The 14,297-nt window shown below is 47.6% G+C and overlaps 1 protein-coding gene across 1 annotated transcript; it reads left to right on the forward strand.

Annotated features, from left to right (window-relative positions):
* The first annotated feature begins 863 nt into the window (after positions 1-863).
* Positions 864-5,918, forward strand: calm2b (calmodulin 2b, (phosphorylase kinase, delta)). The gene is made up of 6 exons (XM_023820478.2): positions 864-986; positions 1,756-1,786; positions 3,213-3,356; positions 3,483-3,589; positions 4,513-4,648; positions 5,143-5,918. The coding sequence occupies exons 1-6, from the start codon at positions 984-986 to the stop codon at positions 5,169-5,171; spliced, it is 450 nt and encodes a 149-aa protein (XP_023676246.1). The 5' UTR covers positions 864-983; the 3' UTR covers positions 5,172-5,918.
* The last annotated feature ends 8,379 nt before the right edge of the window (positions 5,919-14,297 follow it).

The raw sequence follows: 14,297 nt of genomic DNA on the forward strand, positions 1-14,297 counted from the left end.
GCACCCACCAAAGGTGTTTATGACATTACACTGAAATTGAAGGGATTAACAGATCCACAATACAGCTTCCCAAACAGCAACAGTACAATGACCATAGTCCTCTAGCCTATTTAATAGTGGAATTCACTCATTACTCCGGGTGTACAGTATGTTCATTGTTGCAACACTGCAGCTAACACTGTAAATACCCAAAGCATATCAGTGCTTACAGAGTGCACATTTGCATGGTTACTAATCCGTTTAACTAAACCTTTAACTAAAACTTTAACTAAACTGTTCTGCGAGACAGCCAACGTGACGTTATCAATAATATTGCCAGTAATGGCATTTAAGCAATGCTGTTACTTGAAATACGCCTAACAAATGATAACAATCAATCAATAAGGTGCAAGGACAAGTACGTCATCTTCAGAATTTGTAGATAAAATGAAATAGGATTCTCGCGCAGAGTGGAAAAAGGGGCTGTAGTTTCCTTTTGGGGATATATTTGTACTTTATGCTCACAAGGGAATAGGGATAATGACAGGAAGGAGGAAGTTTACAACGGGCATCCCCGCCGTATACCTGCACCCTTGCTCCAATCCACGCCGTTCAGCTCACTGCTACGGCTCATCGTGCATGTTCAGGGCAGTGACGCATTGCGGGTACAAACGCACCAATCAGAGACGGGCGCACCACAGACTCGTATAACTTATCCTTCCGCAAATTAGCTAGGTCCGTAATTTATTTATTTATTATCAATTAAATTCATCAATAAATAAAACAACTCTAACTTACTTTAAATATGAACGTATTTTTATAATTTTTACATATGTTTTTCTGCCGCTATCTTTTTCTGACGCACTGTACTTGGAGGAGCTTGCAGCGGCGGAGAGATACTAGGAGAGGGGAGGTGTTTATGAACAACCATTTCTGGCAGGTCGGGGTCAGTAGCTTTCGTCCAGTAGGAGGTTGGGAGTGTTGAAGTAGAGTTGTTAGCAAAAATGGTGAGTGATATTTGTTTGTATGTTTATGAGGCTGAATAGTAATATTTAGTATGGTATTTCTTTTAAGTGTAGCGAGGGGGGGGATTAACTCCCTCTCAAGGATTTTCTGTGCTTTTGGGAGGCGTCCCGCCAAAACATCAACGCGCGCCGCTTTAGGGACCCGTGTGGTCAGTTTACAACGGAACCGCGGCGCCATCTGCCTGCTTCTCTGCTGTAAACCCAGGCCACGTGTCTAGCACTGGTGCCGGCACGGCGTACACGCTGCTGTAGCCCGTTATCCCTCCTTCGCCTCGAAATGGCGGCGGTGCCCGGGATCTCGCCCGCGTTTCCCGGCTCCGGAAAGCACGGCCCAGGCGGAGTCCCCGTTCGCCGCGGCGGGCCGCGCTTAGGCCGCGCTCGCACTCGGTGTTTCACTCGCTTTCGACGTTTCCTAATGAAGTTACTGATACGGGCGATAAGGCCGGGGCAGCCGCTTAGTGAACGTCTTGCGGAGGGGTGTACGCGGCCCGACGTTAGGAACCGGGAAGGCCGCGGGGGCGGGTCCTGCTGCGCCTGCGCAGTTATGCTCGGTGCTGCTGGTGTCGCGCCGCTGTCAGACGCCCTTTTTGCGTGTGGGTAGAGGCTGCTGGTCCGGGGGTGTCCGAGACCAGCTCTTTGTATGGGCTGTTGTTAGTGTTTTCGTATTTCTTTTAAAATCCAGGCAAATCCGGTCGTTAATGTGCAATAGATGTTGCTGAAGCTTGACATGGAGTCTTCTTTGTCTCTCCAGGCTGATCAGCTAACGGAGGAGCAGATTGCTGGTGAGAAGGTTTTTTTCTCTGTCTCCCTCTCAATCCCTGCACACTCCTCTCTTCCTTTCTCTCTGTTGGTGCAAAACCCCTGCCTCTTCCTAGCACTCATTCTGTATTGCCTCTCCTCCCACCTTTTATGGCTTACCAAGCTCAGGATTGACTGCAGTCCAGGAGAGTGGGCTTGGGATATGGCTTAATGGTCTTGGCATTTTTCCTTTCTCTGGATTTCCTCATTTTGGGGAAAGTGCTTTTGACATAGGACCCCTTTCTGTGACTCCAGCTTTGACCGTGACAGCATGTTGGCTCTGTGGTACTGGAAAGCCAAATTGCATGTGAACATTGCCTGTGCAAACTGCTGCAAATTTCAGATTGTTGAATTTGAGGTTCTAGTTGCAGTTCTGCGGTGTGAAGATCTGACACTCGTTGTGTTTGGCATCTTGGAGAAACCTCTTCTCCTGCCTTGGTGTTGGTGTCAAATTCTAAGCTGATGTCTCCTTGCACACAGAGCGGATCAGTCTGTACTGTAGAGATGATGCGGTGTTGTACTGCTCTGTAGGAGGCAAGATAGGAGAAGCTACTCTGCTCTTATCTGGGTCTAATGGTTGATACAATGGGTCTAATTCTCTCGGGGTGTTTGTATAGGAAGAGACACTCAGCCCAGATAGCTGGTATGTTTTGGTATTTCTGTTCAGACAATGTGGAATTTATTGATTTTTTAGATCTTAGGTTTTGGTGGCGTTGGTGACATTCAGAATGTTTGACTGGGCAGATCCTGAATGCCAGGTTGCCTACCTTTGGCATCTTGAGTGTTGGCCTGTTGCAGGCGGTGATGTACACATTTAGCAGCTTTCCCATTTGACCCTCATGTCCAATACCATCTGTCCATTTGGTTACTCAGACGTCCACTAGGTATTGGTGATAATTTCATTTCAGCTTTAAAAGGAAGCGTGTTTTAATCTCATTACTCTCAACCCAATGCTTTGTTTGGGTGTGCCCTTGGGAGGTCTGTACCATAGGTTTGTGGTCTTTGGGGGACTCCTGCAACTGGCCGCTCCCTGCAGTATTTTTACTTAATCCATGGATTTATGCACATTGAACAGATGGACTTGTGAACTGCCACACTTAAATTTTATCACTTGTGTCGCACTCTCAGTATTTTATACCCTTTTTTCCCCTCTCTCAATGTGCTCCTATTTGTGCTTCAGTGGTTGAGAGGTGTTTTCCCACAAGCTGAAGCGCAGGGCAGGTGTTGCTCCTTGTTGCCTTGAGATCAGTAAGTTGAGGCTTACTGCATGTCAGTGTGCTCTCTGACAGTCATGGTTTTGGGTTCTATCAGCAGTATGGATTAGTTTCACTTTGGATGTGTGTGTCATGTGCGTCTTGGTGGGGTGTATGTTGCTTTGCAACTCTGACACCCTCTGGCTTTTTATTCCAGAATTCAAGGAGGCCTTTTCTCTATTTGACAAGGATGGTGATGGCACAATCACCACCAAAGAACTGGGCACAGTCATGCGTTCTCTGGGTCAGAACCCTACTGAGGCGGAGCTACAGGACATGATCAATGAGGTGGATGCTGATGGTGAGGTTTTTTTCCCCCCCTCATCGAACACAGCACTACATAAGCAGAAGATTGTAATGTGCTGTGGACTGATGTTCATGTGTGTGTGTAGTCGTTTCATTGTGGCCTTTTTGAACTGTTCCCTAGGAAATGGAACAATAGACTTCCCAGAGTTCCTTACCATGATGGCCAGGAAAATGAAGGACACAGACAGTGAGGAGGAGATCAGGGAAGCCTTCCGTGTCTTCGATAAGGTGAGGAGGACTGTTTTTAACCCAGAAACAAATGTGGCTCTGTCTGGTCATTCATGTAGCACTCAGTCCAGTTTCAAAATGGGCAGTTCTGCTGTCATCTGTGTTTGCATGCAGTGTTTGTTCAGTCTGTGTATAAAATGGGGAAGTTGAAACTGAAGGATTGGTGGCCAGTATTTACATTGGAATAGTTAATTTTGCTTTTAGCACGTTATCACTGATATTGCCTGTAATGGCATTTAAGCAATGCTGTTACTTGGAATACACCTAACAAATAACAATCAATCAATAAGGTGCAAAGACAAGTACGTCGTCTTCAGAATTTGTAGATAAAATGAAATGGGATTCTCGCGCAGTGTGGCAAAAGGGGCTGTTGGTTCCTTTTGGGAAAGTATAAAATTCTTAATCATGGTGTGCTTCCTGGAAAGTGAGTGGTGTTTAGTGAAAAATCTATTATCTACAGTTGCTAAGGGGGCTGTTTTTTGTTTTTTTTTAGTGTTACAGCCCACATTTGAAAATGTCCTCTTCATTTTGCCAAGTAAAATGTATTACTAAACCGCACCAGTGTTCAGTGTTTAGCTTCTTTAATATTGGCATATCCTCAATATTTGAATAACGAATATAGTTATGGAAGGAGAATTCAGTTACATAGAGGATCTCTAGGATTTGTTTAGGTGACTTGCTAACTAGCTTAACTTATACAGCGTGATACTACTGAAGCTGTACACTTGTTATGTTTTTAAATGTTATCTGTATATGTGAAGTAATGTTTATTTGAACCTTGTCGAGCATTTGACAAAGGACTTAGACTTGGCTTTGTGCTGTTATGATGGTTTTTGATCAGGCTGTGACTATAGGAGTGCATTCGGGTGCATGTGGTGACACTTATGAGTCAAGCTGACTAACGTGCCCATCTGCATCTATAGGATGGCAATGGCTACATCAGCGCAGCTGAGCTGCGCCACGTCATGACCAACCTAGGGGAGAAGCTGACGGATGAGGAGGTGGATGAGATGATCAGGGAAGCGGACATAGACGGAGACGGCCAGGTCAACTATGAAGGTACGTGAGCTGCGGCCGGACAACTCTTGCTGCTGTGAGCAAACACAGGATGTCCGCTTCCTGTCAGTTATTCCTTATGAGTAAAGTGCAAAGTTGCCCCCTTAGATTTCCATGCTGCTGTTGTCCCCCCCCCTCCCTAAAATGCATTACATTTCAGGTGCAGTGACTATTAGTTGCACAACTTAGATGTTTGACCTTGTTCAGTTGCTGCTTTTATCCATGTATCTATTTAAGTTTTAATCAATCTATTTCTGGTATTTGTGCATGGTTAAATTAGGCCATATACTGTTCTCTAGAAACTGAGCTTGTAGCTGTTGTGAAGTGTAGTATATGGGAGATGGAAGCGGAGCTGGGCTTATTCCACTGTATCTTGACTTGTCTAATGGTCATCGCCTTTACCTCTCTGCTCCTCCCCCATTCAGTCACAGTATTGGTTATTCTGTTACTCATGTGGTACATTGCATTTCCTAATTGATTCCCTGTAATTCCCACAGAGTTCGTACAGATGATGACAGCGAAGTGAAGGCCTTGTACAGCATCCGTGTAAAACTTTCCCTCTAATTTATCTGTTTCACATCCCCTGTGCCCCCTGCTGTCCAAAGGAACTGCATGTTTACCACTTTGGATTTGCCTTCTCACCCCCCCCTCTTTAATCTGTTGCCGTCATTTCCGTGTAATTGGAGGGGTGGTCGCATGACCCCCTGGAGTGGTTGTTTCTCTCGGAGCGTGACAGGCGCCTTACCCGGTCCCGCCCCCTCCAGCTTGGCATCGCTGGGCATTCCGGGGCTCCCATTGAAGTAGAACATCGCTCGGCAGCAATGTTGACATGCAGCCATTTCTCAGTGTGGAGGAAGCTCTCTGCATGGACTATGGACAACGTCTCTCTAAATGTGGAAACTCAGCATTGCACTACTGCAGAACAGGGGGGGGCTTTAAGAAACGGGTGTATTGCCTCATACAACTTAATTTTGTATGTGTTCTGTACTCAAGACTCTCTGCTTTAATGTTTTAGTCACTTTTTTTAAAATTGCTTATGGCACAGACTTCCCTCAAAGAATTCATTCCAAGTTGTATATTTCTTTTCCAATAAAGAGAGAAAATGTACAATTTACCCAAACTGAGAAGTAGTACTGTTTTGTAATGTGGTTGTTTGGGCTGTATTTTTAAATCTCCAGTTTGCAGGACTTGTTGGAGCATGTTAAGGGCTCTACCTTGGTGCCACAAGTACAAATCACTTATGTTCTGTATCATTAAAAATATTTGTATATCATTCCAAGGGGTCTTTTCTTTTTTCCCCACTGGCGCAAGTAGTAAACAGGCGTCGTCTGCCTTGTAAGGAAGGTGCTCGTGTCTCCTACATGTACGCCGTTTCTGCTTCCTGTTTGCTGCACTTCAGTGCCTCCCTTTCCTAAGGAGGGGTGTGTGAGCAGCCAGAAGAAGCTTCACCCACAGGTGTGGTTGGAGAAGGTCTCGAATGTCATTGATTTGTTTACGGCATGAGCGTGTTTTCTTTGTATTTGTTGTTAGATGTGCTTCAAACTAAAATGAATTAATCAGGGTAAGCAAATGGGAAAAAAATCCTTTCTTTTAGCATTAGTTCATGCCCCTCCTGCACAATAAAGTGCAGTTATTGTGTGTGGGTGAGGAGGTACAAGGAGCAGTGAATGCATTCTCCCTCCAAGCTGGTGAATGTGCTCAGGCTTAGCTGCAGTGCACACTGTGTACCTCTGTAGTGTTTTGGTATGGAGCTGTAAAAGGGTTGGGTGGGATTGGCCAGGACCGGCAGGTGTTTTATGTGTACTGTGAAAGAGCTAGCAGTGTAATTCCATGTGATTAACACCAGACAACCACAGTTACTGGGTTAAATGGAATATCAAGCGAGGGTGAGCCTTTAAATGGTCCTCAGCCATTTTTTATTGTTTCACTATCAGCAAAACCAGTGCAATGCATGTTGTGCATAGTCAGCTTGGCTAAAGGCCTTTTGGTTGCTGTGGTAATTACCGATTAGATTAGATTAGACTTTATTAATCCCACAATGGGGAAATTCTTTGAGAATTATTGGGTAGGTCATATGCTATCAAGGTCCCTGAAGGCTGGACAAGCCCCACGCAGTAGGGATAGAAGCGACCATACATTCTGGTCTTTAGGGAGCCAGGTCTCCCTTTTAATGGCTGCAGGGGGTGCCACCTTTGGCAGATAGGAGTCAGAGCTCACATAATAAATGCAGCTCTGTTCATGAGGCCTGGGACTGACAATGGACTGCGGAGGAGCACGAGAGTCATTGGTTAAAAAAACACCCATTTTTCTACTGATGTTTTTGGGTTGTCGTTGAATGACAAATATGGGGGCAGTGGGGGGTTCAGTGAGGGTATGTCTCTGTGCCTGTGATCAGAAGGTCATTGGTTCAAACCCAGACGTGGCACATCTGTAGGTGCTTGAGCAAGGCTTCTAAACTCCTAACCCTCTGGTGGCTGCCCTTCATGGCCAGCTTGGTCTCACCTACAGAGAGCAAACTGGGGGAGGCCTAAAGAGAATTTCTCCCCAGGCATCAATAAAGTATCTTTAAAAAGCATGTTGGAAAGCTCTTAACTTGAGCTTACTGTTACCATCCATTTTTTGGAAGGAGTACCTGGAGGAAACCCCATGACAACATGGGGAGAACATACAAGCTCCACATGCAGAGACTCGAACCCCAATCCCAGAAGCAGGAAGCAACATTAGACTCAAGTGAACACAATGAAACCAGAGTTACAAATGCAGTAACAAAGGTGAGATTTATTTGATTGATGAGAACTTTGATTTGTGACTCAAAGCAGAATGAAGCAATGAGTTCCAGAGGCCAAAGAACTGGTGCCCAAATTGCAGGAAGTAGACAGCTGCTTAACACCACAAAAGTGTGGCCTACGAATCACTGAACTGAATCAGGGTCTCTGAATCAGAATTCTCTGATCTCAGTAAAAACCATTTTGATGAATACCAAGGCATAGCCTATTCCCCAGATAGCAAATCTAAACATCTCTGAGCCTTTTTGGGAAGTCTCGGACTGCAGCATGTGAAATAAGCTTCCACCTCTTTCATTCCTCAAAAACTGGAGGCTTTTCCCTTTGAAGAATGGTCCCAAATCTTTCCACACCCAGTCCAGGACAGCGTTCCAAGAAGAATTAGGCGCACCCTGACATTCCGGAACATGGTCCCGGTTCACCAGTACCCGTTCAAAGTGTGTCTATACTGAATATTGGCTGCTTGATGTCATTATACTGTTTGGTGTTTGTTATTTTGTTCACCCATCAGAAGAGAGTGAGAATAATATTGGGTGAGATTCATTAGTCAAACGTTTACCACACAGTTGAAGGTGTTGGCTGATGCAAAAATGAAGTCTCCCTTAACTTAAATGTGTTTTGCTTACTGTGTCTCTGTGAAGGTGTGGTCTTGGGTGTGTCTAGCTCATGAATCACTCACCTTGAGCTGGTGTAACTGCCTGCCACCTACAGACAGCTCTGACTTGTTCAATGCCAAGTAATATCTGACACATGACAGACTGGTGTCTAGTGTGATCGGTAAGCTTGTGTCAAAGTTGGCACTGAATGTTTTCTAAGATCCCATGGATCTCGGCATAAGAAAAAAGGGCATCGTTGTGTAAACCTGAGCTGTACCAACTTGTTTTCTGGCTACCAGGATATTCATGAGGAGCGTCTGTATTCTTCAGTGACAGGAGAATGATGGCGTGAAACTAGCCACATGTCTATGCTGCAGGAAGAATGCGTCCGTAACTGTAACACCTGTCATGTGATGGTGACTGGAAAATGCTGATCGCCAGAGTAGTCAAAGAGACTGCACAACGAGGACTGCAAGCAGAACCAGACCTTTACTCACGCAGGAGCTGGTTTGCATTTTCATCATTTGCAGAACTAGAAACAGACGACTGAACATAACCCTTTATTTGAGTCTTTAGAATGTTTTTAACCCACAGTGAACCAGATCCAAGGTGATCGACATTTATAGATTATAAGTTGCTTGATGGTTTAGGCTGATCTATCCTTTTGCAATCTTGTTTGTTATCTAGACCAGTGCAGGCATTTGTATATCTGGATAAATGTGGGCTGTGAGTCTCTGCAACTGCTGTGTCCGGCACTGGAGAGACCCCACGGGTTTCCCTCAAATCTACGCTATTGCCGTCCTTATCGGAAAATTCACTTGTAGGAGCAGGAATGGTGTGCGGTGGAGATCTGCTTCTGACAACGTTTGGTAGAGAGAGCAGGACCTGTCAGGCACCTCGTGAGAGCAGACGAGGGTGAATGCAGAGCAGCAGAGAGAAGGGCAGAAGAAATCGCATCAGTGCAAAAGAATCGACTCAGTTCAGGAGTCAGTAAGCAGTTCCTGAGGTGAGCTGAACTGAGCAGGGAGTGGGCCGGCCTCGGATTCATCAGCGTGCTCATGCTCCACACTCACAGCTTTGGAGACCAGCCTTGATCACACAGCACTGCACTCATATTTATTCACTCACCTGCATCTTTTATCTAAAATATCTACCAACTTGCCTGGGCAGCTGGATAATTAGCTTAAGCAGTTCCAGAACTCAAGGTTAAAGGTCCGTGGACTTAATCAATGTTACTTGTAGTTCTATCTTACAGTCAAATGCGAAGTGATGGAGGAAAAGGCTGATGGACTGGATCAACACCTGATGCCCATGGTGGTAACTGGAGCTCTTGGCACTGGGATTGATCAGTGGGGTCACCTAATACTCTGGGCCCGAACCAGGAGCCAGATGGTGCAAGCTGGGGGAAAAAAAATACCTTTCCGAAAAAAGTGATCCCTGCAGTGCTGCAGATAGATGGTGGCTTCACAAATCTGATGACGGGACATTTCTGGGACCCTCTTACTGGTAGATGTTTCATTGATCTCACCTCATCTTCATGGGAAGTGAGCTAAATGCGAACCGGACTTCCCTGAAAGGAGAAATAAGACCTGAGCTAGCAGTAGCGGTTTTTAAGGGTGGTCTACACTGTCTGATACCTGGCAGGTACCTGATCCTGGGCCAGGTGTCCAGTTACCCATCACTTAAGACCTGGCCGTGACCAGCCATTGTTCCGTGTACGGAGTGACCGGTGGAACCTCGGTTGAGCTGAATGGACTCTTGATGCTGAACAAAGGGGTCCTTGTTGGCATAGTAATAACGTTGGCATGATGTCTGACCACTGCAGGAAAGGGGAGCCCGTCCAGGTGAATCTGATCCTTTGGATCCTGTGAGCTGTAGCCAGGAGTTGAGCCCAGGCTGAATATGAGTGCGCTTCTGGGTCTCCGCAGGATATCGACTGTGAGTATAAAATGGTTCTATGAAATGATAAAGGTTCTGGGTGCGTTTGCTTTACTCAGAGTGCCATAGACACTACAGCAAGAACAGTGTGAGGTGGATGCTGAGACATGCAGTATATTAACAGCCTCACATTATTCTCTACACACACTTGGCTAATGCTAATTGTTAGTATTAAAACCTCTCTGAATTGCCTGAGTCGTGTAATAGTGGCCGTGATTATCACCACTCAAACCATGTGTTTGCTTGGCCTCCAAGGTTTGGGGGCCCCTTTTGACCACAAACAGTCATTACACTAATTATTAAATTTGCATGTCCCTTACTTAGGAGTTACAGTAGCTACATATCTAGCTAGCTATAATCCTCTCATACTAATCACTAGCTATTTAACTTATTTAAACATCTCAAGGAGGGAAGTGAGGCAGGGGGCCTCAAAGTGACTGTGTGGTCCCAGAAAAGAGAAACCCACCCCTGGATGAGGGGGACTTCTGAGGGTATGTGAGAATTGCTGCTGATTGGTGCAGAGCGTATAATATAGCTTCTTGGTAAAATGCTGGCTTTCTTCCACAGGCTGGTTACATAATCAGTCAATCTCTCCATCTGAGTCGAGACAGATGGTGCCGAGTAAATGATGCCGGCAGCTAATGAAGGAGATCCTGGGCTGACAGGCGTCTATGAAGAGAAGGTGCTTTGTGGGCATCTCCAGTGGAAGAGCTGCTCAGCTGGATCACACTGTACTTCTCATCTGATCCTACTGGCAAGAATGTGTCCCAGGGTCTTGAGTCTTTTGCTCCACAAGCGTGATGTTTGAACTATAACTAATAGCTAATGAATCATCAGCACCCACACAGTTGACCAAAACTCTTGCTTTTCTAGACCAAATCTGCCCTGCTTTTCCCAAGCCCTGGGTCCTCCTCTCTGCTTCCAAAAACACAACGTTGCCTGGCTAGCTCACTTAAGATGCAATGAGAGCTGGAAAAGGTGGTAGGCAAAGTGTGACAGATACCTCAAGGATCTCTTCAGAGAAACCCAACAAAAGGTTGTTGGCCAACACACTGCAGCTTTCACAAGCAACCATGTGGGTTTACGTCTCAGTAACTCACACATGTAGTTTTACAGCTTGCTTAATGGGTGTGTCTGTCTCACTCTGGCTGTGTCTATGTGAAGTAGAAATGCAAGTGCTGCTTCAGCACGGAGCTGTACAGTGCGGGTTAGTGTACAGCAGGCTCACTGGATAATTCTGGAGACCAAACTACGGGCTTGATTTGAGAAAGTTACAGGGTGGCATTACAAAGAGCAAACACTTCTTGTCAGACTTAAAATAATTAATAACCTTGTTACTGTCATTGACTTACTGCTTGACTGAAGTCTTGCTTGGCGTGTTCTTGGTTGTGGTCTCCTGGTTGGTGTTGTGTGACCCATGTCTCAGGCCGTCTGACAGACGTCAGTCATGCAGCTCTGCATTCTCAGCCCACAAATCTATCTCTCTAGTCATAATCCCAGAGATTTGAAACACTAAGGTCACCCATTTTGATTTCAGTTCCCCAAATTAAAAACACTCAACAGTTCACCTCTGATCATCTAAAAATACAGCTGCTGATGTATGTGGACACATCAGGGTGAACATCATACCAGCTTCTGATTGGCTGAGTGTGCAAACGGGTGACTGGGGTCACGTGACCCGGCATGACTTCATCTTGCAGGGACCCAGTGCGTCTCTGCACTGTCCTGCTCGACCTGCTGCTCTGGAATATGTCTGCAGCAGACGACCAGGCAGGCGAGCTGCAGCAAAGCCTTGGGGATGAAACAGCGCAGCGTGACGGAGATGCTCGGACTGACCTGCAAGCCGGGCCGACACGCGCTGGACACGACCCGCCGCTCCATCGAGGCGGCAATTTCCTGTCGTTATCCTTCTTCATTTGCTCTTTTTCAGTAATGTATCATAAGGTACATTCACCGATTCCAGAGAATCCACAGCAAAACGACTAGCAGTTTTGGGGCCTCCCCTAGTGCAGTGACTGGTTGTGGCCAGCAGGGGGGGTCCCCAAAACCCGACACCGCCACTGAGCAGAGAGCAAACACCCTCCTGAATCCCATGGCTACTCCAAACAAGGGTGTACTTCTGTGGACCCTGCAAATGGGCACCCCCCCCCCCCCCCCAGGCTGTGATGGTGGGTGGGGGGGGGGGGGGGGGTGTCACAAAGCTGCGCTGGCCCGGCCCAGGAACACTGGTAAATAATTCAGCACTGGACTGTAATTACACTCTGGGTTGCGCCGACCCCGGGACAGAGGGCAAGACTCCGTGGATCCTTCATTCCAAAAAGTTTACACTCTTCATCTTTCGTTCACCGAAACCAAAGGCAATCAGAAGACAAATATGATGTCATCTTCAGCGGAGAGCTGAGAGGAAATGGAGGTGTCTGCAAGCTCGCGGTAGGCAGATGGGGGGGTTGGCAGAAGGGGGGGTAGGCAGATTGGGGGGGTAGGCAGAAGGGGGGGTAGGCAGATTGGGGGGGTAGGCAGAAGGGGGGGTAGGCAGATTGGGGGGGTAGGCAGAAGGGGGGTAGGCAGATTGGGGGGGTAGGCAGAAGGGGGGTAGGCAGATTGGGGGGGTAGGTTTCAGGGTGTAGGCAGAAGGGGGGTAGGCCTCAGGGTGTAGGCAAATGGGGGGGGTAGGCCTCAGGGTGTAGGTAGATGGGGGGGTAGGCAGATGGGGGGTAGGCCTCATGGTGTAGGCAGATGGGGGGGTAGGTCTCAGTGTGTAGGCAGAAGGGGGGTAGGCAGATGGGGGGATAGGCCTCAGGGTGTAGGCAGATGGGGGGGTAGGCAGATGGGGGGAAGGCCTCAGGGTGTAGGCAGATGGGGGGTAGGCAGATGGGGGGATAGGCCTCAGGGTGTAGGCAGATGGGGGGGTAGGCCTCAGGGTGTAGGCAGATGGGGGGGTAGGCAGATGGGGGGTAGGCCTCAGGGTGTAGACAGAAGGGGGGGGTAGGTCTCAGGGTGTAGGCAGATGGGGGGGTAGGCAGATGGGGGGTAGGCCTCAGGGTGTAGACAGAAGGGGGGGTAGGTCTCAGTGTGTAGGCAGAAGGGGGGTAGGCAGATGGGGGGATAGGCCTCAGGGTGTAGGCAGATGGGGGGGTAGGCAGATGGGGGGTAGGCCTCAGGGTGTAGACAGAAGGGGGGGTAGGCAGATGGGGGGGTAGGCCTCAGGGTGTAGACAGAAGGGGGGGTAGGTCTCAGTGTGTAGGCAGAAGGGGGGTAGGCAGATGGGGGGATAGGCCTCAGGGTGTAGGCAGATGGGGGGGTAGGCAGATGGGGGGTAGGCCTCAGGGTGTAGACAGAAGGGGGGGTAGGCAGATGGGGGGGTAGGCCTCAGGGTGTAGGCAGATGGGGAGTAGGCCTCAGGGTGTAGACAGAAGGGGGGGTAGGCAGATGGGGGGGTAGGTCTCAGGGTGTAGGCAGATGGGGGGGTAGGCAGATGGGGAGTCTCATCACGATACACTGAACTGTGCCCAAATTCGGGTTTGCTGTAGATATCAGGGGAAATACTTCTGCGTTGTAATATGCTGCAGTTTCAAACAGATGGGGTGTTTCATCGAGGATGTGTGCAGTGGTGGTGTATTTATCTCATAGAACACTGATAATTACCTCATAACCTGCATAAAGCAGCAAGACTTCAAGGTGAATGTACTAAACCTCTAATGTAAATAAGCAAATTGGCAGTGATTAGTGTACAAAAAGTGTATAGCAATCCATCCATCCATCCATCCATCTTCTACTCGCTTATCTGGATGAGGGAAGCAGTGTGACACATTGGTCATTTTCATACATTTCGTAAAAATGAAAATGAAAGAACTCAGCAGTTGTCTCTGGTCTCCCCTACTGGGCCCAGAGCTTGACTGACTTATTCTCCAGTGCTTTCAGTGTATAGATATGTCTGTCCAATCCAACTGCACAAGGGCGGCCAGAGATATTGCTTGGAGAGGAAAGAGAAGTTGAAGTAAATAGTCACAGAAATATGCACTGAAAGCACACCAGTAGAGGTAAGAGACGCACGCTGAACCACATCAGGGATGAGAACCTGAAAGCAGCCATGCGGTGGGTGATACCTCAGCACCACACTAGTCCAAATGGACCAGTGTGAGATTTTTCCGGTGGCTGGAGTGCCAATCCTGCCACCAACCCCCAAACGTCCCTGTAAGTTGGAGGACCTCCTTGCAGGGCTGGATGTAGATTGAGAATTCCGGATCGTTCCCACTGGTCCTCCTGTTGCCGGGGAACATTGAGGGCAGTTCCACTGCTTCCATAGAATATCCACAGCAATTCCGCAGGAGCCAG

The sequence above is a fragment of the Paramormyrops kingsleyae genome, chromosome 20 (genome assembly GCF_048594095.1).
Source record: "Paramormyrops kingsleyae isolate MSU_618 chromosome 20, PKINGS_0.4, whole genome shotgun sequence".
Lineage (NCBI taxonomy): Eukaryota > Metazoa > Chordata > Actinopteri > Osteoglossiformes > Mormyridae > Paramormyrops > Paramormyrops kingsleyae.